The sequence below is a fragment of the Coffea arabica genome, chromosome 4c (assembly GCF_036785885.1).
Source record: "Coffea arabica cultivar ET-39 chromosome 4c, Coffea Arabica ET-39 HiFi, whole genome shotgun sequence".
Lineage (NCBI taxonomy): Eukaryota > Viridiplantae > Streptophyta > Magnoliopsida > Gentianales > Rubiaceae > Coffea > Coffea arabica.
In genome coordinates this window covers 13,248,426-13,271,330 of record NC_092316.1, presented here as the reverse complement: position 1 = coordinate 13,271,330, position 22,905 = coordinate 13,248,426, and the positions used below count along the sequence as shown (strand labels likewise).

Below are 22,905 nucleotides of genomic sequence, written 5' to 3'. Positions count from 1 at the left end.
CTTCAGCAATACAGAAAATTTCATGCACTCCTCAAATCTCATTACTGATTTCCTGCTTCCATTTCCAGTACCCTAAAATCTATTTAGTTTAGAACAAAAGGCATCATTTATGAGGTTGATTCTTAGTACTCATTACAAAGTTATGCTCCAACAAATTTGAGTTTGGAGGATAAACTTTGGAACAAGCGTGCTCCTACCATCCACAAAAAAGGTCTAGTCTTATTGTTAGATTCAATTAAACATAAAGGACCACATAATTCACAAAAGTTACGTCTCACCTGAGCAAGAAAACATGTTCTTAAAGATCTGTGAGCAAGTAGTCTGCCAGTCAACATGCTATATTCAATCATGTTTTAGGCCATCTCTCTTTCTCTCTCTCTCTATCTCATGTGGAAAAAAAAAACCTCCAAATTCCGATCATTCAGATTAACAAAACCAAGAAATCCATAAGATAATGTTTCCCTACAAAGATATTATACAGTTTAGTCATGACCACCGTGAACTCATTCAGTTATGATGTTGTGAACCACTTCATTTAGCATCAAATAATGCAGCAAAATGAAGCATTGCACTGCCTTATAACTCCCTCTCTTTCCAAGTTGAATCTGCTTCCTTTGAATGAGAACCTTATATTCTGCTGTTCAAATATTTCATATGAATTGCATCTATTAGTGGCAACATGTTCCCACATGTTTGTCACAACTACCTAAATTTTACTTTCAGCTCTTTCACTCTTACTAACCAAGCATGTCAAACTAAAACGCTTAATTTGGAATGAGTGGAGTAACAAGCAAAGTGCTAAAGAATCAATCGCTGCGAGGTCTGAGATGTAAAAACGTCAATAATGATCTTCCTACATTGATTTAAGAGTATACTAGAGTTGACTATCCCTACCAATATAAGTCATTTAAGAAACATATATCCAAATACTTAGTTAAAGAGACAAGGAGGTGACACAGAAAATGAAAAGGACAGGAACAGAAAAAGGGATGAATAAGGAAATAAAGCATCTTGGAAAGCAACATGCACATCACTCCTGCTCCTGAAACTCATTTAACTAACAGAATCAAAAATAAAAGAATCCACACATCCACTATGTGAATGAGTTAACACACCTGGTTAAAACCATAAAGAGACATTTCAAAACAGGGAACATAACTACTGTATTAACATCATTTTCCCATCTTATTGCTACTAACACCCTAATACATTTCAAGCCAAACCTTCTGTAAGTAATGGAACAAAGAAATACAACGAATATAGGGAATGACATGAAAGCACCTCCAAACAAGTACTCTTGGTGGAAGGTAGAGAGACCTTTTTGCCAGCTGAAATCACCAATTGAGGAAAAAAAACGATAAGATGGTAATTAAGATTATGATAACAATCAATCAAATTCACAAAAGTTGCCAGAGGGCTTTACATTTACTAAGTGATTCTTTGCTGAGTAGTCTAGACATAATTCCTCATGGAACTTTCGTATGTCAGAAAACATATCCAAGTCAGGCAAGGGCTCAAGCTCCTGAAATGAAATTACTTAAGAACATTAAAACAGTCTATGATGCTAGATTACCACACAAAAAAAAAGGGCTAGCCTTTAAAATATTCTCCTCCACACTGCATAACTTACATCATAAAAACAGAGTCCTTTATTCCAGAAAACAAGGCAGAGAAAGATACCTTGATGTACTCATAAAGCGATGCATCAGAATGCAAAATAAGCTCACGGAGCAGCGGCAGAACATCAGATGAACAAGCAACGGGATTTTCACCATCATTGTCATATGGCGAATAACACAAAACCAATTTAGATATCAAAAACTGCATCAGCAAAGGCAACAGTATGAGAATAGAAACCTAACAGCAGATAACCCCCCCCCCCCAAAAAAAATCACTGCAAATGAAATAGTTAGAAACATTACCTGAAGTTGTTCACCGAGCACGCGTGTAGTCTCATCTGATGGACAATCTTTGTAAATCTTAAGCAGCGTTGAAATAATACGACAACATTGGTTAAGCAAAGCATCCCGACCAATACATTGGCCAACAAGGTTGAGAAGGTAACTAACAAAATCAAATGTCAAATTAATACTCAACAAAAATCTGGTTCGCATAAATGAGTACTCAATTTTGGAAAATAATGGGAAAAGTGCAAATATACAAACAGATTATAATAGTGGCAACAATAATTGTAATAACGCAATTGGATAGCTACAGTAATGGAAGCCCTGCTTCTTACAATTCTTGAGTAGGTAAAGTGGAAAATTGATAACAAAGGCTTTCCAAAGTAACAACAAGGAAAAATATACCCCAATATTGGGGACAATTCACTCAAACTTCAGGGTGGCTTCCAGTCCTTAACAGAATTGAAAAATAGATGAATCAGGGATCCAAGGTAAGGTCCAAAATTCTAGCATTCATAAGCAACACTGCAAGGGCTTTTACCGTAACTATTGGCGTTCCAACAACATGAATACATTCAACATGATCATCCAATCATGCTATGCAAGATTTTTTTGCTTTTGCAATTTGATTGCTAATATTTCCATTCTCTATTTACAAAAGAAAAAATACAGGCGACCAAATCCACATCAAATTAAGCAGCAAACTTGCGGGATAACAGAACCATTTTTGCTATCCAAGAATAACAGAAGTAGCATACTTAGCATGAAGCATAACAATTAACCAGAGCAGAAAGAATAAGTCTCCAAAAAAATTAATTTCCTAGAAGTTCTAGACGCATCGATTCAATGACCTTCCACTCCAGTTGATTTTAGAAATGAACAATTTATACTTAGATGTGAACAATAATAAGAAATTTTGATAAATTTATCACATATATCTAATGTTACAACTCAAATTTTGCAAAACGAAGGATCTAAAATCACTTAAGAAAAAATAATCTGTAACCTAAATACTTGATTTGTATCTTTAGAATTCAAAGGAGGAAAAAGAGAGAAGCCAGGAGAACAAGAGACTGGTAGTATAAAACCATATGCTTTATGAGCTATTTTTGAAAATTCTAATTATAAACTGTTTTGTTAGTTGATTTATCTAAAGTTCAATAAGCAGTATCAATATCATATGACACTGCATACATCTTCAATTGCATACATGTGTGGCACTTAGGAAAACATACACTGCATGCTCTACATAACATTCACCAGACATGACATTTTGTAATACTTATTCTCCAATCTGATTATATACCACAATAAGTATGTGTTGACCTTATAGAGAGTATAAACAATGATAATGATCCACATTATCACAATACGATTAGGACATTCTACAAAAAAACAGGTTAGACAGGATATCAACAATTTTCTTTCCAACATGTTAGGTCTCTGGATCAGCTCAAGCACTGATCTGTGGAATTCCTATCATTACAAAATCTATTAAGTGACCAAATTTATTATGTAAGAGAGCAAAAGACAGATTGAGAGAGAGAGAGACATACACACACAGAGAAACAAACACACACACATACACACACAGAGAGAAGGCTCTACAAAATAAGTGCTAGACATAGACAGTGTATAAGAGATTACAAACTTTTTTCTTCTCATTACCCAAAAATCAGGATTGATAACCAAAAAAATCTTAAAAAAAACAGAGAGAGAGAGAGAGAAGGCATAAAAAACATGTTAAAAGAATCAACATTTACAAATTCACCCAAAACATTAAAAGGCTAGACCTTTCAAAGTTCTTTAAAATAGCAAAAATGACCTCAAAACAATACAAAATGGTCATGTGAAACAGAGATACAGCATGTGATTTACAGATTGTTTTAGATATATTAATCATGTAGGACATACTGGGACATGCAAATTGAACTACAGCATTGTTATAAGAACATACATGAAACTACTTGAAACACCAGCTCTGTGGCCAAGTACATTAACTAGCACCTCAATGCCACCTAATCTATGACATTTGTGCCTTTGATGAGCTGCTGCAGTAACTTTGTAATGCATCTCAACTATAAACTGCATATTAGTAAGTTCAAAAGTAGTTACATATGATTAATCATGTACTATAAGTTATTCTTTGAGCTAATAGACCAAAAGTCAGCAGTCTTACAGAAAATACTCTATCAGGTCGGAAAATATTAATTTTGTCAACCAGGCCAGCACTTCTAGAACGATCCTCCCTGAAGCAAATAACAGTAATACATACTTCAGACTTGTAAAAAGAGAAAGAAGAAATGAAGAAATAACTAAAGAACTGAGTCAAGGTGAGGTGCCAAACATCTCCAAGAATCCATCAACAACAGTTTCAATGGCATGCACAATCGTATCTCTGGAAAAGAGAGGAGGTGCAGGGTCTGCAGAAGCAGCAGCAAGAGAAAAAAGATGGTTGACAATAGAAACCTGCATGCACAATGATGGCATTGAAAAGTCAGAATATGTTTTCATGTTAACGCCACCAAATTCATTAGGATGGCAAGAAACTGCTATTGCAGAAGCACTCAGTAGAGATTATTAAATAACACTAGCACATGACAGACAAATCAAAAAGGAGTAATGATGGAAAAGGTAAAAAGAAAGAAATATAGCGCAAGCCATAGGGGAACAAGGTCTCTTGCGATCTCAGACCTAGACAAAAGGCAAAGGGCACACCCCACCAATCAGAATCGTATAATATGATTTGTCCAGAGTTTTCAGTTATGTCTAATCTACAGCATCACTTGATGAAAGAATCAGTGTCAAGAACCCTTTCATTATCTTCCATAGGAAGAAAGAAAGAAATAAAGACAGAACAGAAGTGAAAAAATTAGGACGGAAAAAGAGATGCCAAAATGTGTTGGGGAAGAGTGGGAAAAGAAATGAAGATAAAAGTTCTTCACTTGGTTGATATAGCGTCATCAATTTGAGTAGGGCATATAACAGATCTTACATGCTATATACTTTGTTACAGCAACTGATTAGGGCATAAGTCAATCAAAACCGAAAAACAGAAGTAGAAATCAAAGAAAACATAATAAAAATTTTATGGGGATGAACTTCATGGCCTTGCACAAAAGCTGAGAAGGAGACTCCTTTCTAGAAGCTGTTAGGCACTACATATTTGCATATAAATCAAAGCTTCATGAGGTAGCTTTTCAAACAACAAAAGGACAACTAAAGGCATTGAGATATATATGAGGTAGAGAGGTAGTTTCATACAATGCAAAAGGGCAAATACACTTCCATTGTTAAAAAAATGTAAAATTATCTCAGTCCAAACAAAGATGAAAAATTGCAAAATGCGATAAGTGACAAAAAATTAATGTTTACTCAGTCAAACTATTGGAAACATTAAAAAAAGAGCTATCAGAACATAAAGTTATCTCCCCTTGGTAGAAGCAATCCCTATAGTCGAAAAAACAAAAACAAGGCCCTATCTATAATAAGAGATAACGATGAATACCAACAATCGGTCATAATTAGTTTTTGAAAAAAAAAGCTTCATATTCCCAATGAAAATATCCAACAAATACTCTGGTGTAGGAAACCTCTTTCCATCACAATCCAAAAGCACTATTTTTGATAAAAGAACAAAGCAACTCAATATCACTTGGAAATAGTTATAGCTTTATTGAAGGTGCACAATTTTCTTGTAGGTGTTAATTAAATTAACTACTGGCATAAATGACATTTCGTTGGTATATTAGGCCAACACAGATCAGATTAATACTCAAGTAAAAGCAAAGGAACCAAATCCCATGTGATTTTGATAAGAATAGCAAAAACTGGTTGAAAAAGATTCAGATCAGGAGAGATCAGTTTCTGTCTAGTGCAGAGGGAACCGCACCTATGGAGATTCAAAAGAGATTGATTTGATCCAAGTAATAATTTTTATGGGATTCACAATTGCTAGAAAATCAATCATGAGGAATTGAAGAACTACAGACAACACTACAAAAAGAATCCCAACAAAAGGAATAATACCATGTGCCTTTTGATGAGCTTGTCTCTCTCATTCTCAGATATCTCAGCAATCCTCAAAATCAAACTTTCCAGCACAGCTGATCCCTTTTTCCATCCAGTCTTTTTACTACAATGCAGTGCCATACAAACTGAAAACACATGCACAAAGTGAATCTTGACCAAAGTTGCTAGGGGCTGACAGGCAATCTGAAAAGAAATAAGTGCTTGTATCTGTCAGCTAAAATATAAGTTAACATGAGGATTACAAACTCAAAACGGTACTCCCTTAATACTGAAAATACTCATAGCACCTCAAAGACTTTTTAGTGCAAATTGAAAGTTTATTCTGTCAAAATCAAGGCAGACATATACCAAGGCAGGAAAAATGTAATTTTGCTCAACAGCAAACTAAGAGATGAGTTTGCTAACAATAATCAGATTCACCTTTGATATAAAAGATATGCAATACAAATTTTCCTACCTTAGCAACCCAATTCAAATTGGAGAAGTCCTCATTCAGGAGCAGAGCTGGAAGAAGCCATTGGCAACAGTACAGGATGAAATTACAAGGTTCCACACTCGAGACAAACAGGTCCCTTATCTACAAGATCAACATTTTACCAGAATTAGATTAAATTATTTTTATACATTGAACAATTATGAGCAGGTCATAACTCTACACCAAAACATGAAATGATGCATTACCTCCACAAGTGCCACTAAACTTACACCACAAGCAACCCACCAAAAAAGAAGTGGCCCGATCAGCTCCTCCATATACTGTAAATTCCATAAAATCAAGCTATCAGTAAAAGGTACAAGCTATCTACTCACAATGAATATGAAATGGAATCAAGTAAAACCTTTTTTTATCACCTTTGCCCTGCTAGTATAATTTAATTCTCTCGATAAATTATCAAGCACAGCAGTGACCAATTCCCTGAAAACAGAATTAGAAATATTCTAAATAAAGGAACAGGTGATAGAGAAGAAAAACACACAAAGATCCTATTACCTTTGAGAAGGATCAATTGCAGCAACAACAGACATCATAAAAACAGCCTGCATATGAAGTTTCAACATCAAGCAATGTGACAATGGAGGACAAGCAGGAAAATACATCCACAAATTATTTTATCAGTTAATTACATGACTTCAAATAGAGGCAAGACTGAAGTTGGTTCGATGGTGTTCCTTGTATTCTATTTCACATCAGCGTATACAGAAACAACATTTAATTCCTCTGATATACAAAAACAATATTTGGTTACTCTGATACAGAAACCGGATACACCAGACCACCTAGCCCCACACGCAAATACTAAAAGAAAAGTACCTCTAACTCTATTTTCTCACTCTCCACTGCAAGATGCATGAGGGTTATTATCGTGGTTTCCAACAGGGATCCAGCCTGAGGACCAGCAGCCAAAACTTCCTTTGCTGTAACAACTCTATCTTTTGAGAAAATCACCAACCTTGGACCAAAATTGGAACTGTAACAAAAATTTTAAGAGTGATGTAAACACGTCATCCTAGTTGTTGGGGTGGGCGAAGGCAGGACAGGACAGGAAACCAAATTAACATGAAAAAAGAAAAATGTTATAAACCATAACAAACAACCAAATCCATCAATTTATAAGCTAAAAATTAGAGCCCCAAAACCAAAAGAGCAGCCTACAGATCACAAACATGGTAGCCAATCAACATATCTGTTTAAAAGCTAACACGTAAGAGCTACATAAGAAAGAGGAAAGTATTCCTTGGGTGAATACATAACAAGCTAGAAACAAGGCTAGAACTTCCCAACTGCACTGTTTAGAGAATATCATATCTTAACAATGCCTACAGACACATACAGACAACAGTCATATGATCTTTGTAACTGACCCTGTTATACTATTCCACCATGTCTCCAACTTTAGCTATAAAAAGTCCAGGAAGGCCAGCGAATGACAGAAAAACTAAAACGAAGTTAGAAGCAGAAAGGATGCATCATGAACCATTGTAAAGCTGTCAACAAGCCAAACAAGCTTTTACAGAATAAGCTACAAAGCAACTTCGAAAAACCTACCATATATCTTGGAAGAGTTCATTGTGACCGTCCCAAGTTTGGAATAATATGCCAATTCGTTGTGCCAGGCAGAACCGAACTCGGTAATCAGAATCTCGAAGCATACCAAGCAACTTCTCAATCATGGACTAAAACAAATGCAACACAATCACTTTATCAAGATCAAGAAGAAACTCAAACAAATGCTATAGGAGAATAATACATAAAATGTCATTCCACACTCAATTTTCTCAACAAAACAAGAAAAAGAAGTAATCACCTGACCAATTTCAGGTTTAAGCAACACAAAATCACATATGCAACCAATAAGCTTAGTACGCCCGCACCAATCAACTAGATTCTTCTCATCAACTTTGTTAATCAAATCTCCAAGAGAAATCAATTCCTGTCAGTTCAAGAGAAAATTCAGATATTCAGGAACATCTCATTCTACAAATGATAAAGAATCACAGACTTCTTAATAGAATCTTAAAAATAACAAAACAGCTCCCTGTTTTGCCTCGTATTCACAACAAAAATGATAGAAACAACCAGAAACTTGCACCAGTAAAATTCAATGCTTCAGATGCAGTTATAAACTAGGAAAACACAAATACAACTAGAGACCAAATAATAATGTAGATACATGCCTGAAATGCAAACATTGGACTTGCTAAAGACTAGCCCCAAAAATTATCCTCCACTGCCGACTTCTATTGATGAACTTGTGAAAACAGTGAGTGCAGCCAAGATAATGAATACATCCAGGAGATTGCTTATTATTTTCAGCATTAAAATTTTATCAGTACATGCCTTTCTCAAGGTCACATATGACACCAACTTTTATTTACACTACTCAATTTGACAAGACTATTCTCCTCATCATCTCCTCTGACTGTTCAATACAAATTTAAGAGAACCTAATTATGTTAGAGAACTTGTGGAAAGAAGATGGAATTTATACTTTTCCGTTTCTTTCGTGTTTTATCTTTTGACCATGTCTTAAAAGTACAAAACAAGCACTCAAAACATACTGGAGCTTTGGTAGATGATATACCTGTTATGACACATTTTCACAGTTATGTACATATGAATGTCCAATACACGTGCACAGAAATGCATATCAAGAACCATAACTCAAGAATAAAAGCATACAAATGACAGACTTATATCCTCAGTAAGACACCCCAAACTGTTTCAGTCAAGCATTTGTCAACACTAAATACCTCTTCAGATATTCTATCCCATAATGAAGAGACATTTTTATCCTTTGCAGTTCTTGCCAACAAGATGTTGCGCACCAAACTGCAGATGGCATCAAGGGTACGAATGCACTGGAGTTTGAGGTTTGCTTGCATATCTACAACATTATTCAGAGACATAATCTGTGGAGAAAAGAATTGATTAAGATGAAAATTAATAAGTACAGCCTTCAAAGTTCAAAGAAAAAGAAAACTGCAGCTAGAATTGCCAAAATAAGACTCAATCCATTACAGTACCAATTCAGAAACTCTTCTATGGGAAGACCAGTGAGGATGCTGGCATAAACAGGAAACAAGATTTTCCAGCACCTGATGGAAAATTCTGTTCAATATCATATTTATGTACCAAAATGATGGTACCAGTATTGCAATGTCAATAACAATCTCTTAAAAGAAACACTGTAAGTTAAACATAACATACCCTTTGGTTGCCGTCCTTTTCAATAAGGTCAAACAAGGTATCCCATGTTAGAGAAGGCAAAACTGAGAAAAAACTGGAAATGAAAGACAAAACATCCATCTTCAGATTTTCAGATGAAAAAGCAAACCCATGAGTAACTTTCCCATCCAAATTTAAAATATCCATGTCTTTAGAATCACTGTTGACGTCCAACTCCATATCCACAATGATGCTTTTACTATTATCGGCTGGATCATTCTGTAACATCTTATTATCAAAATCATCAGGAAGATCTACTCCTGAACAAACATCTTTTCCATTGTCAGAACACGCATCATATAGGTTAGCTAAACCCTTCAGAAGTCTCTCAATAGATTCTACAATCCCAGTATAGATTACAACGTCGATATCATTCTTATCTCTCCATTTGCTAAAAAAAGGAGAGGAAACAAAACTGTTAAACGAAGCAACAATAGAATCCATGCTATTAAAAACAGGACTGGAGCCTGCACAACCACATATGATATCGTTATGAGTTCTTTCTAAGATTGAAGCAGACTGATCCAACAACCCTATCATGTACTCTCCCAGCTTGGTTAAGAAATAGGACTTCTCATCTCTATGCCTGAAAGTGCACAAAAGATTGAGACACTTAATTAACATACGAAACATAAGAGTACTAAATTCTCATGCAAAAAGTCAAACTAACTTGTGAATAACAAATTACACCTAATTCCATGAAAAAATTTGGAAGCTGAGAAAGACAATTCAACAAATGAAAGAAAAGGACAAATCAGATTTTTCCACTTGAGTACAATTCTACAATCTGCATACATGCACAATTGTAGAAAAGGTATAAATAATGCAACCCTAAAACATGTAAATTCAAAATGAATCAAGAATGCCTTATACTTCAGAAGAACAAAACCTGCATTTTAACCAGAATCAGAAGTAAATTCTGCTTAATTATCCAACATAGAAAGCATAGACTAGTCAATTTTCATGAAAAAGTCAAATTCACTCGTTAATAACAAAATAAACCTAATCCACGCAAAAATTTGAAAGCAGAAGAAGACACTTCAAAAACTAAAAGAAAAGGACAAATTTAGAGTTATGCAAAAAGTTAATAAATTATAATCAGAAGCTACTCCTGAATAGATTATATATTTTAGCTTTTTTTTGACTATTAAAACATCTAAAATCTAGGACAAAAGTAAATGATGACTCCAAAAAAACTGATTTTCCAAAATCAGAAAACAAAACCGTGTGAAATAATCAAATAAGAACACCACCAATGTGATTACACAAGTCTAGTTTCAAAAGTTGCAAGAATGTCACCACACTTCGTCCAATTTGTATGGAATATAAGCAAAAACACAAAACCAAAAAGCCGAGATATATATATAAATATAGAGAGAGAGAGAGAGAGAGAGAGAGCATTTTCATATAGTAGATTAACAAACCTCATTGAACATGAGCAGTAAATCAAATTAGATAAGAGAGCGCATGTCAAGAAGATATCAGAAAGGAGCATCTTCTTAATCTCTATCTCCTTTAGAGCTTCAAGAGTACGAGTTTCCACTTCATGACATAGCAAATCTCTTAACTTCATTGGAAGACGCACATTTTGGCAGCATTCAGGTAGAAAATCCTGATTTCATGACATCAACTGATAATCAGACAACATAACACAGGCACCTTTCATGAAATGAAGCAAAAGCTACCAACTGTAGCACCTGAGGAGTGGATTCATGACTAATGCTTGCAAGGACTTCCACAGAGAGTTCACAAAACTCATGCACATTTTCTTGCTCCTGTTCTTCTGCCTAAATAACAGTGGCAATTCACCACTTATCCAAATTCATAAAAAGATAAAACATTAAAAAAATATATAACAAACACAAGAATAAAAAGATAAACATACCATAACCCAGTTCATTCCAGCTTCAGGAACAGAGTGTGACAAAGGAGCACAACCAGCACAAAGAGCATAAACAGCTGGCGGCAACATCACCACCAATTGGTCATTTAACATAGAGGACTCCTGCAAACAACAAAAAAGGCAACAATCAACAAGTTTTAGAGCAACATTTTGGGAGTTAAATTCCCTACCAACTAAATGAATGTTTAATTCATTTTCACGCTGCTATGACAGAAGGGTGATAATATTGGCACTCTAATTCTATTATCGCTGCTTCATTTACCATTTAAAGTTCCTAAAACAACAGTAACCTTCTAATATCTCATAACATAATCGTGAAACAATATTAAAAAGTATCTAAATAAATTTCAATACATATTGTTATTTTTAATTTCTATCCTAAGAAACAGCTTGATGACAGATTAATTTGCTAATACAAGTTTACAGTCAACTTGGCTCGTCTAGAAGTATGAACAATATAACATCCACATACAAATAGAATATTAAGCAATCATTTTTAAATCATTGAGTCTCATCAAATTCTTTTTCTTCACTACAAAAAAAAAACATGCTATTGACTCAGAGACTATATAACAAAAAGTTATTAATGTACATTAAAACAAATTCAAGTCCCACTATTGCCACCCTAACAAAAAACACACAGGGTACAAAAGTTTTTCAGCTTTATGTTAGTTCAACAAAATCACAGCTTTTCACATTTTAGCAGTTCTCACAAAGGGCACAACTGAAGAAGTAAAGCTGACAAAATACATGCAGGAGAATCTAGTGGACATACAACAGGGACATGCATTGTCCTATAAAATGCCAAGTATCTAAAAGATCAGCACATATAAACACACCTTCCAGTTCAGAAGAGCTAAAACAGCTTTTAAGAGATTCTGTCTGACATGCAAAGCCTCATGGAGATCACCCTGTCAAGATAACAAGTATCAGACTTGCATATGAAAATAACACCTATGTTCAAGTGCAAAATGTGGAAGAACAATCTCAACGATGCAGCTTATTGAGAGAAAGTACTAAAAAGAATGAGAAGATTAAATGCATTGGCCATCTAAACTATTCTATTAATCCAGCCCCAAATTATTGTGCATTAGATTAGCATCAAATCCATAATTTGAACAACATGAAGCATATGCACTCCTCTCTTAAGCTTGTCTTTTAAACTCTTCTCCAGGATAATTCAAACTCTTCATGTTATGATCTTGGCAACAACAAAAACAGGATGAAGTCTGAACTTTTCGTCATATGCGCTTAAGCCTAGCTTAAACAGGAGAATAGTTTCTAAAATATAAACTGTTTAACCAAAAAACACTGATTCTGGACAAAATACATATTAAAATTATGGCACAATGTAAAAGTACTGTTTGTGCAATCCTTTAGCACAAAACTACATGTATGAAATCTTTGGATGCATATCACAGTATGCTGCTTCCACTCAACAAAACTAATTTTCCACTTAGCAAGACTCAACAACGTACCCGCCAAGTAACATTATAAAATGAACCAACTAGATAATTAGATTGACCAAAGAAGCTTATACAATAGTTGTATGGCAATAGAAACACAAAATTAGTGACCGAGGCACCAAGCTTAATACCCCAAACAATCTTAAGATAGCAGTTTATATGTTAGCTGAAAAACACCAAATGTCTCCAATACTTCTTAGTGGAAAAGCCGTCTTTATGAAAGCTGAAAACCAGTATTACTTGTAACAAAACAGAAAGAAAATTATCACCACAAGTATCGTTTTTCCAGCATAAATGTACCAGAAATATTATCATAGACAAGCCTAAGAGAAGTAGCCAGTTGAGCACTTACTTGAGAGGCTCTACTAGAGAAGTAGCAAGACACAAAGCACAAAACAGATCTGAAAGAAGTCACGACCCAAAGTCAGAGAGCTGTTACATTTTACATGATACCAAAAGTAAAATAAAATAAAGTCACCAAAGGTGAACCTAATAGATCTTAGATCCATGCAGTCGGACATGAAAAGGCAAGTAATGAATTGATAAGAATAAATCTTATTTTAACAGAAAGAACACCAGAATCATGTACACTATGCTACACAATATTGGACTTGCAATTATTTACATTGAAACAAAAGGAGGAAGATATTCGCAGTGGGATATGAAAGCCAAGTAATGAATTTATGAGGATAAATTTATCTTCAAAAAAGAGGAAGGAAGATATACAAGACTTTTAACTTATAAAGAGCCTGAGGCATCAAGACCCTTTCATGTGTGTCCCGATAAAGAGATGGAAAGACGCTAAAAATGGAACAGCAGAAAACACCAAAATCACCATGCTGCACAATATCGGACTAATTGGCTTTTCATACTGAAGTTATTTTAATTGAAGAAAGAGGAAGAGACTTTTCCATGTTGTGCTTAACCAATCAATTAAAAGCTGCTAGACTTCTTTTTCTTGTTTCATCATACTGTTGCTAAAAAAATGGTAATTAGCATCCAGGATAAACATCAACAGTTTCTTATGAATGTTAAGGGTTTCATCCTCATGAGAAACAAAATTGCAATCACTATATTACTGGTTTAGGCAACTGCAAATTCAATATGACAGTAAAGATATATAAAGGAGCTTGCATAGAAAGGTAAATCTAGTCACCACAATTACTATCTCAAAATGAGCACATACTGTTATTTTCCAAGATAGGGAATGTCGCTAGAAAAGCATGCTAAGTCAAAGGACTTCGTAACGAATTGTTTGCAATAGGAACCTATTGAAAGTCAATAAAAGTTCCAAATGCCAAAATGACTATGGCATATTTCTGGAATTGGTATTCATATAAAAGAACCCTTGGACACTCTTATGACACTAAACCAAATGTATTTAAGAAACCAATGCTCAGAGAACACCAATTTCTATCACAAACTCTATTTCATGGATGACATCTTTAACTGGAGACTGTATGCCCTATGAGCATGTCACCACCATAACTAAAGAAAAAATTATGCCAAAAGTTGAAGGGCTGGGTAACTTTCAGCACCAGCAAGAGAAGGTTGGAAACAATTTCCTAAAATGCAAATATTAGATAGAACAACTATTATTTTGTCACAAAGTTTCCTAAATAAATACCAAAATTGAAACCATAAAGAGCAGGAAGACTAGGAGCCACTTCTCTTTCATGGACAATGTTCAAATGATCCAATGCCGTACAAAGAGCACCAGTAAGCAAACATTTTATGTTTTTATGAAGACTGCACAAAGAACCCACACTCAAAGAGGCTGAATGTACAGAAGTACAAAAACTATGTGTATACAGTTAGTGTGTACAGTCAAGCAAATCTTACGCTGATGGTAAATGAGTGAATAACCGGAGATCCCATATATCTCGAGGAACAGAAAATGTAATGAGCTTATCCTGGAAACATGATGTCATCAGAAAAATTATATGGGAATTGCATAGATGCCACTAGCAGATATGCCTCTAAAGACATGTTTTGCATTGATAAAACAGATATGCCTAATAGAAAAGGATCTTAAGTAAATAACAATATTCTACTTACGCTCAATATCATGTTGCGAAGGAGCACTAAAGCGGCTTCCGCCTGAACATAAAGCAAAATGTAAATGTGTATAAATAGGAAGCATAATCAGCACCCAAATATTTCTAGTATCTGAGCATCAAGAAGTTCTGACAACAGATAAGCAAGTGAGTAGCAACTTTCCTGAAAAGTTGAGATCTAGTCTGTGTGTGCATGAAGAATTCCCAATAAGAAGGGGGGGGGGGGGGGGGGGGGGGGGGAGGACTTCAGATATGGCACATTGCTACATAATAATGGTAGCGAGTGCCGTTTTACTTTATTCTGAAGATAATTAAGGTTCTCAAAAAAGAATCAATATCCTGACCATCAAATATTATATACGTAAACATTCTATATCTCACGAACAATAATTTATTATCTAAATCCCTTTTGAAGCTCAAACATCCTATTAATTTAAATTACTCAAGGAGTTATCTGTAAATGAATATCAATTGTGACTAATTTATGAGTTGCCCTGAACACATGTACCGCAACCCATTATTAAGGTAATGGAAATTAAAACCTAGGAGCAGTTACAAGTAGAATCATCAAGTTCATGCAATATCTTTTGTTTCAGTCGTAAAAACATCGAAAGCAGATTCTCCCTTAAACTTAACAATTTTTATTAAAAATGCTAACCAGACCAAGATTGAAGCTGCTATTTGCTAATAAAAATACAATTGTTAAATAAAGAGATGACAACTTCCATTTAACGAATGTCTTCCAAATGCCATTCTTTTTGAAACTTCATTCCCATCCCAACCCACAACCCTCTGCCTTTCTCTTTTCTCACTCATCAATCACTACATAGCCTAAACACAGAAAAGCCAGAAAAAGGCAATATTCTTTAGATATTTCAGAGCTCTATTACGTTGATGATGCAGTCAACAAAGAGCTCAAAAAGATTTTAAGTTAAAAGATTGTCTTTCTTCAGCTTCAATTAGACATCTGGCAAAGATTACAGCCAATTTGGAAGTTGGACTGCATCAATTAAGATTCTTTATTTAAGTGTTATAGTAGTAGATACTTAAGTGTCTGAGTTTAGTAAATTATAGAATTTTAAATCTTAAAGGAGTATTTTGGTCTTTTGTTTACTCATAAGAAGTTCTGAAAAACGTGTCATTGACTCTTATTTTGTTATTTGATTACACTAGGAAACTAATTGGAGTTGCAATTGTAATAGGAAGTTCCAGAAAAATTTTACAAGTATTTTGCTTGTGTATTAGAATGGCAAATAGGATCTCAATTCATGATAGGTTTCCATCTTCTAGGAAAGTTTGTCACTTATAAGTACTCTTGTTACTAGGTTATTCTTCATTAAGATGATTACTAAAAATTTGAGTCATTTGTTCAGTTGTTTTGTTCTTCTTCCTCCAGATCTCCTAAATCCCTTCTTCTTCCCCACCTTACCGTTCACCAACCCAAAATTAAGTACAGAATTTTCCCCCAAAACTCTTAACAGTTCATTGATGTCATAATTTGCAAAATACAATATGATAAATGAAATTTCAAGAGTACAAGTGGAGTATGAGTGACCTGTGTAGCCATTGTATATTGTTATCCATTTAACAATCTTTACCAAATAAGTGTAATGTGTCAACTTATCTAAATCAGGTATGAGTGACGTGTAGCCATTGTCTATTGTTATCCATTTAACAATCTTTACCAAATAAGTGTAATGTGCCAACAGATTACCTATCGTAGAATAGACACTAATAGGTATGCTTAGAAGATGACATCTGTAGACCAAAACTTACAACTGAAGTGATATTACTGAATATTGGCAAACCACGAACAGTACAGCTCCATATTGTATGCCAAAATTTGCCAAACTGCAGAAGTTTCCCCAACAGCGAAGTCAATAAAATCAAACAACAGATAATAAGAAGATATGATATAGTTGCACAATCTGCATTTACACTATACAAATGAAGCAATTATCAGAGGCTTAGGAGACTAAATTAGAAGTTGCCAGTTTCTTAAAATACAAGCCTTCTAAAAATATTTTGCAGTTCTTCCTCCATCCAAACCAATGCCAACGTTATCTACACAAATATCTGTAGTTGTTCTTCTATATAAGCTCGAATTTGAATTGCAATTTTGATGACAGTAACCCCCATCAGGGTAGCATAATATAGAGACCACTCAAAAAAATTCTTGAAATTACACTTAAGTCAAACAGAAACATTGGGGAGGTGGACACTGCTACCAGCAAAGCCAAAATTGGAGTCAATAACACCAACACTGCCACCACAGACTCAAAAACTACAACCCAAAGATTTAACCACCAGGTCAAAGAACACGGCCACCATTATCACATAAAGTAAATGGCCCCCGAAACCTACACTAAACGATCATTTGCTTATATTAGCCAACATGTTTACTGTTCACATGTCATTGGAAGATATATGCCAGTACACAGCAGAATCCAGTGTCGAACACAGTTTTCGAACCAATGAACTTGCAAGAAAGAACATAGAAGGTTTCTAAAATCCTTTTGGTGTAGCTTAAATTTTATACATGGAGCACTAAAGCAGCTGATACTGTGCAGCTAACTTGATGAACAAATACAAAACGAGGTCTAAAACTTAAGATCATCAAACATTTCCTCAATGATCAGAACTATGATTGCTATTGGCTGTAAATCAAACCAAGTATTCACCAATTACCTCGTTCATGAAAAAAGATGACTTTGGTGAAAGGTCCCCTCTTGAACTAGGAAAAAGCAGCAAAGAAGAAAGTCTCTGCAGACTCCTACAGATGCACATAAGTTCATGGGAAAAAATCATTGGGAAATGTAAGAATCAAATGACACATTGTACCAACTAAGGAGTATTGAGTTTAAACTTTCAAAAAAGTTAACTACTTAAAATCACATACACTATTGTAAAGTGTTGAAAAAAAGATACGTAAGGGCAGCACAATATCTTCACCAATATGACTCCACTTCATGTTAGATGCAAGTAACTTACCGCAAAGTCCACAGCAGGCCATCATAAGTATGCTCCACATTTGCATCATTTATGATTCTGTTGGAAAACGTAGCATCCCATGTTATCACTGAATTTGAGAAAAGCATTTACGCAAACTAGGTGTACTGTGTAACGATAGGAGAACATGTCTCCACATCAAAGAATATGAGAAATTGACGATGCAACGTGATTAACTGTATGTTTAGAAGGTCAGCCATTAAAGCATTTCAATAAAGCAATAGAAATATTTGACAAATGAGTATCACATTTACACATCAGAGCAATTAACAGAGCACATTATTTGAGTAACAACAAAAAAATGGCATGGACTTAAGAAACGCATCCCCACACCCAACTTCCATCCCAAGCAATAAATGATACCTTCTGATATATGAAATTGTTCACCTTCAAAAAGGAACAACTGTACTTAGCAAAATAGAAACCATATAGTATCATATGCCGACTAATATCTACCTGTCAAAGCTTGCACATATGCTTTCAAACCAATAGATGATAAGATCCTTTCTGATGCGACTAGAGTAATTACGAATAAGAAAACAGAAAGCAGCATGCCTGCCAAACAAACGGTCAATATTACCCACAAAATAAAGTAAGACTATGCGAGTATTACTGAAGCATAATTAAGTTAATCACATCTCACAAAAAACAATAAAACCAAAACACTATTTGTAAGAAGACAGTGGCTCACACTGATCCAAAACAGTAATCAACTGACAACAAAGAGCACTGCACCCTAGACTTGCTTTTATTAATGAGGATAATTTCTTTCAGAAAGAACCATAGAGTGACACCAAGTCATCTTGACCCAAAAAATGAATTTTAAGAAAAATATTTGCTTCTAAATAAAAAAAAAAAATTTTGATTTCAGACCACCAACTAAAGAAAACAAAATAGAAAGCATCCCATCATGTTCTATTTTGACAAACTCCAGAGTGCACTTTGAAGAATGGGGAAACTGAAGATAGTATGAAAAAGGAAGAAAGGAAAGCAAAAGAAATGTATTACACGATAAGAAAGATGTTTCCAGAAAACAAATGCTTCCAAAATCAATCTCTAAAGAAACAAATGATCCCCAATTTTAAAATCTCCCTCCATTACAAATACTCTATGAAACCCACCATGACCACTTTCCATTCATCAGCCCGTCTTTCACTTGTACCACCATGTGCTCTCTCCTTGCTCGTTTTTCAGCTGATGCTGGTTTCGATGTGTTAGCGCATGCCTGAAGAAAGGAAGTCAGAATATTGAGTAACATTCACCTTAAGTGCAACAGTCTTTAAACTTTGGCAAACTCCATCTGGTTAAAAGACAAGAAGTTGAGTAGCCAGGGCAACCAACATGTATACTTTAGTTGCAAAAAGTGCCTTAGGAATTACATGTTGATAATTTACAGGGAAAAAGCAAAAAATCTCATAAAGAAAAGCCTCAAAGTTGAAGAAGCTGGTTCTAAAGACATTGAAAAATACTATAGAACCCTAAAGAAAGAAATAAGCATATGAAGGAAGAAGGGAACAAAGCACAGCATAAATGCTGCTATAGAATCATGAAAATTGCAGAGCACATACCCGCCAAAAAACAACAGCTGCAAGCTCCAAGAACCTTTGCTGTGAACATGTTAAGATACCACATTTTTCATCTCTTGTTATATCATTCCTACAAACAGTGGAATAGACAAATTTTGCAATAAAACTCCAAAGAAATTTTCAACCCGTACATTGAAGAAACATGAACTAACCAGGGTAAATTACTGCTGGAAGTAGTCATTTGATCCAGTTCCTTGCTTAGCACCTCCTCGAGTTGTTCTAACAAAGCATTCCCATCACCAGTAACCCTGGTCAAATTCAGTTGCAACCTTGCATAAAGAACAAGTGCATCCTGCAAAAAAAGGCCAGGAGAAAACTTTTAGGCCAATTCTGATATGCGGAATTAGCGAAAGGTTACTATGCAAGGCATAAAACACCTTTAAGCTTCGATCATGTGTAGTTAACCAGCAGCGGAACACAAATTGCTGAACAGAATCATGGATTTCAAGGTTTTGGGAATCCAAATTTGGACCATCCTTTAACAAATATGTGTTGAGGCATTCAATTAGCTTGCGTGAAATTTTCCCCTCCTCCCTTGCATCCAGCAGAAAAAGTTTAGCAAATGGAATTCCAGCTTAAAGCCATATCACCACACCAAAAGGAAAAAGTGAATTGTGCTGAGAAGACTCAGGAAATATTACCTGATATGACAGAAAATTCCAATGAAGCTCTTGACAATGTCCCCTCGAAGATCAGCAGGAAAATCCCCAGGAGGATTTTCAAGAAGAGAGTGAAGAGTTAAAATGCAACGAAAGACCTCCTCTTTAGGATTCGAGTAGCTACTAGTTTTCACATCCAAGCTTGTTTCCACTTTTTCCATATACAAAAGCACAAGACCTTTGACCAAAATCAAAAAAAGGAACTTCAGAAAAAATAACAGCAAACCATAACTGATATAAGATCTATACAACAGTAGGAAAAGCATACTCACCAGAGTATACACGCTTTCTGATATGTAATCGATAATGTTGTACTTGCAACAGGTGCCGGAGAATGACCCCATACTCAGATTGAAAGCTGGGGACATCTCTTAAGACATCCCAGATGTGATTAAAAAGCAATTTCACAACAGGAACAAGAAGCAAATTCTTGCCTGCAAATAATCCAACAACAACTATATCATTCTAATATAGACAGCTGTTAGATCGTTTACATAATCAATAGGAAATATAATGGCAACAGAACTCAGTTTTTTTTTTCACATTTCTAAGATATTTGGGATATGAAAAATGAAAACCGTAAAGCTTTTTCCAGAGTTTTACCATATCAGTATCTTCTCATGTTTTCACAACCTGATGCAAATTATCTAGATTAATCACATTAATTCAACTAAATGCACGACCAAGGGAATATCTATATCCATCATAACACTCACTAGAACTAATATGAATTTTTCCTAAAGTCCTACATGTTAGAATCTTCACATATTTCCTTGAGCTGATGCGAACTAGCTAACTAAATTTATATCAATAATTTAATCAAATTCACGATCAAGGGAAACATTTCTATCCACCATTTCACTAACCGGAAATTATGTGAAGTTCTTCCCATAGTTCTACCACATGAGAATCTTAATATATTTCTCTACCACATCTTAATCAAACTAATCTTAATAACTCAAACAAATTCATTACGGAGGGTATATAGGTTTCTACGATTATACTAACCAGAAACAATGTGAAGGTTTATTCCAATTTTCTACCAAAACAGAATTCTTGGATATTTCCTCAAGCTCATGCAACTTAACAAAATTAAATTCAATGATTCAATCAATCTCACTACGAAGGGGAATATATATATCTATTACATTACTAAATAAACCTAATCTGAAGTTCTTACCAAGAGTTCCACATATTAGAATCTTAACATATTTTCAACTAATACCAATAATTCAATCAATTTCACAACAAACCGGGAAAAATGCAGCTATATCAATACAAACCGGAAAATTTACGATCCTCAGCACGTTGAACTACAATCCTAAGAGTCTTCGCAAAACCTAATTTCGGCAAACGCTTTTTGCTTGATTGTATCTCCAGCGTCACACATTGTGCAAGCAACGATATAATAAAAGGCCACGTCTCCGCTGCTCAAAACATCAATCAAATTAACCATTCGATTATTCATTAAATTTCAAAAAATGAATAAATATGAATACTGATGAAAAAAGTATTTCTTACAGTGAGGAAGTTCATCAGGTTTAAGCAATGCAGATTTTTCCGAGATGTATTTACAAAATACAATCGATCTTTCGCCTTCAAGCCAAGTATTCAACAGCTTTATCCCATCCTATATCACAAAAATTTAAAAAAAAATTAGTTCATTTTTAGAACAAATTGCGAAATCATAATCAAAAATTAATATCAATTACTTCTCTGGCTTTAGCTTTATCGGAGGAGAGTTTGGAAACAATCTCTTGAACATCTCTGGAAGTGACCTTGGCGGTCATATTCGAAATTTCACGCCAAACTCTTCGTCGCCGTCGCCGTCTTCTTCTTCGTCTTCTCAGTAATCAAATACTTATCATTCAATCGGATTGGTTTTTTACAAAATTCCGATGAAGTTCGATTATGGAGATGGAATTTTGGCGGGAAAATGAGGCGTCATAGATAAAAAAAATAGGGTTTAAGGCAAAATGAGAACAAGAAGGGCTTTTGTAAACGGTGACGTCAGAGAATCATATGACGCAGTGGATTTTTTTTTTTTTTTTTTTTGGGTTTTGGTAGGCTGGCGCTGGATTAGCGGACTGGACTGATCAGAGGCGTGGACTTTACTTGAGAATTTATTAAGATCCTTTTTTTTTTTACGAGGTTTGATGTAATTCGTAAAAATGTATTCTATTCTATGTAGGAAAACATTTCCATAATATTTTTTAAATGAATATTCGATGTTTTGATGAAAATTTTGAAAGTCTTTTCTCCTTGTGCTTTACATTATTTCTCTTTTTATTTCTAAAATTGTGATCATGAAATTAAAAAGTGTGGCTCTAGTTCCATATAGATTAGGTATTTTTTTAAAAAGTTTACTGTAACTGTGTAATAAAAAATTTTTACTGTAGATTGATACGTGTTTTTTGATATATTTTTTTGAAATATTCTTAGAGGTATTTTAGTCCTTTTAGATGATGTATTTTGGATATTTTTAAAATTTAAAATTTTTTTGAAGTATTTTTCACCATTATCACCCACCACCTCGACCACCCCTCTCTGTTCTCGTCTCTA

The 22,905-nt window shown here is 34.7% G+C and overlaps 1 protein-coding gene across 4 annotated transcripts in view; it reads right to left on the bottom strand.

Annotated features, from left to right (window-relative positions):
• The window catches only part of LOC140005296 (serine/threonine-protein kinase ATM-like), a 47,982-nt gene extending 25,548 nt beyond the window's left edge, over window positions 1–22,434 (bottom strand). For 2 of the 4 annotated variants that reach the window (XM_072046078.1, XM_072046079.1), the window contains exons 1-38: window positions 22,056–22,429; window positions 21,865–21,973; window positions 21,627–21,770; window positions 20,616–20,777; window positions 20,326–20,521; window positions 20,062–20,218; window positions 19,837–19,976; window positions 19,667–19,754; window positions 19,220–19,323; window positions 18,555–18,653; window positions 18,081–18,137; window positions 17,778–17,862; window positions 16,866–16,940; window positions 15,091–15,132; window positions 14,875–14,945; window positions 13,385–13,433; window positions 12,406–12,477; window positions 11,549–11,668; window positions 11,361–11,450; window positions 11,088–11,275; window positions 9,646–10,249; window positions 9,462–9,533; window positions 9,189–9,347; window positions 8,243–8,368; window positions 7,984–8,111; window positions 7,249–7,405; window positions 6,928–6,974; window positions 6,789–6,852; window positions 6,618–6,692; window positions 6,394–6,513; window positions 5,934–6,119; window positions 4,252–4,373; window positions 4,084–4,153; window positions 3,862–3,989; window positions 1,923–2,064; window positions 1,681–1,821; window positions 1,424–1,522; window positions 1,282–1,328 (exon numbers count right to left, since the gene is read on the bottom strand). In XM_072046078.1, the coding sequence (XP_071902179.1) occupies window positions 1,282–1,328; window positions 1,424–1,522; window positions 1,681–1,821; window positions 1,923–2,064; window positions 3,862–3,989; window positions 4,084–4,153; window positions 4,252–4,373; window positions 5,934–6,119; window positions 6,394–6,513; window positions 6,618–6,692; window positions 6,789–6,852; window positions 6,928–6,974; window positions 7,249–7,405; window positions 7,984–8,111; window positions 8,243–8,368; window positions 9,189–9,347; window positions 9,462–9,533; window positions 9,646–10,249; window positions 11,088–11,275; window positions 11,361–11,450; window positions 11,549–11,668; window positions 12,406–12,477; window positions 13,385–13,433; window positions 14,875–14,945; window positions 15,091–15,132; window positions 16,866–16,940; window positions 17,778–17,862; window positions 18,081–18,137; window positions 18,555–18,653; window positions 19,220–19,323; window positions 19,667–19,754; window positions 19,837–19,976; window positions 20,062–20,218; window positions 20,326–20,521; window positions 20,616–20,777; window positions 21,627–21,770; window positions 21,865–21,973; window positions 22,056–22,133 (4,613 nt within the window). In that variant the 5' untranslated portion in view covers window positions 22,134–22,429. Of the gene's footprint in view, window positions 1–1,281; window positions 1,329–1,423; window positions 1,523–1,680; window positions 1,822–1,922; window positions 2,065–3,861; window positions 3,990–4,083; window positions 4,154–4,251; window positions 4,374–5,933; window positions 6,120–6,393; window positions 6,514–6,617; window positions 6,693–6,788; window positions 6,853–6,927; window positions 6,975–7,248; window positions 7,406–7,983; window positions 8,112–8,242; window positions 8,369–9,188; window positions 9,348–9,461; window positions 9,534–9,645; window positions 10,250–11,087; window positions 11,276–11,360; window positions 11,451–11,548; window positions 11,669–12,405; window positions 12,478–13,384; window positions 13,434–14,874; window positions 14,946–15,090; window positions 15,133–16,865; window positions 16,941–17,777; window positions 17,863–18,080; window positions 18,138–18,554; window positions 18,654–19,219; window positions 19,324–19,666; window positions 19,755–19,836; window positions 19,977–20,061; window positions 20,219–20,325; window positions 20,522–20,615; window positions 20,778–21,626; window positions 21,771–21,864; window positions 21,974–22,055 lie in introns of all 4 variants that reach the window. The other 2 variants (XR_011813088.1, XM_072046081.1) reach the window with 2 other exon arrangements.
• Between the last annotated feature and the right edge of the window lie 471 nt (window positions 22,435–22,905).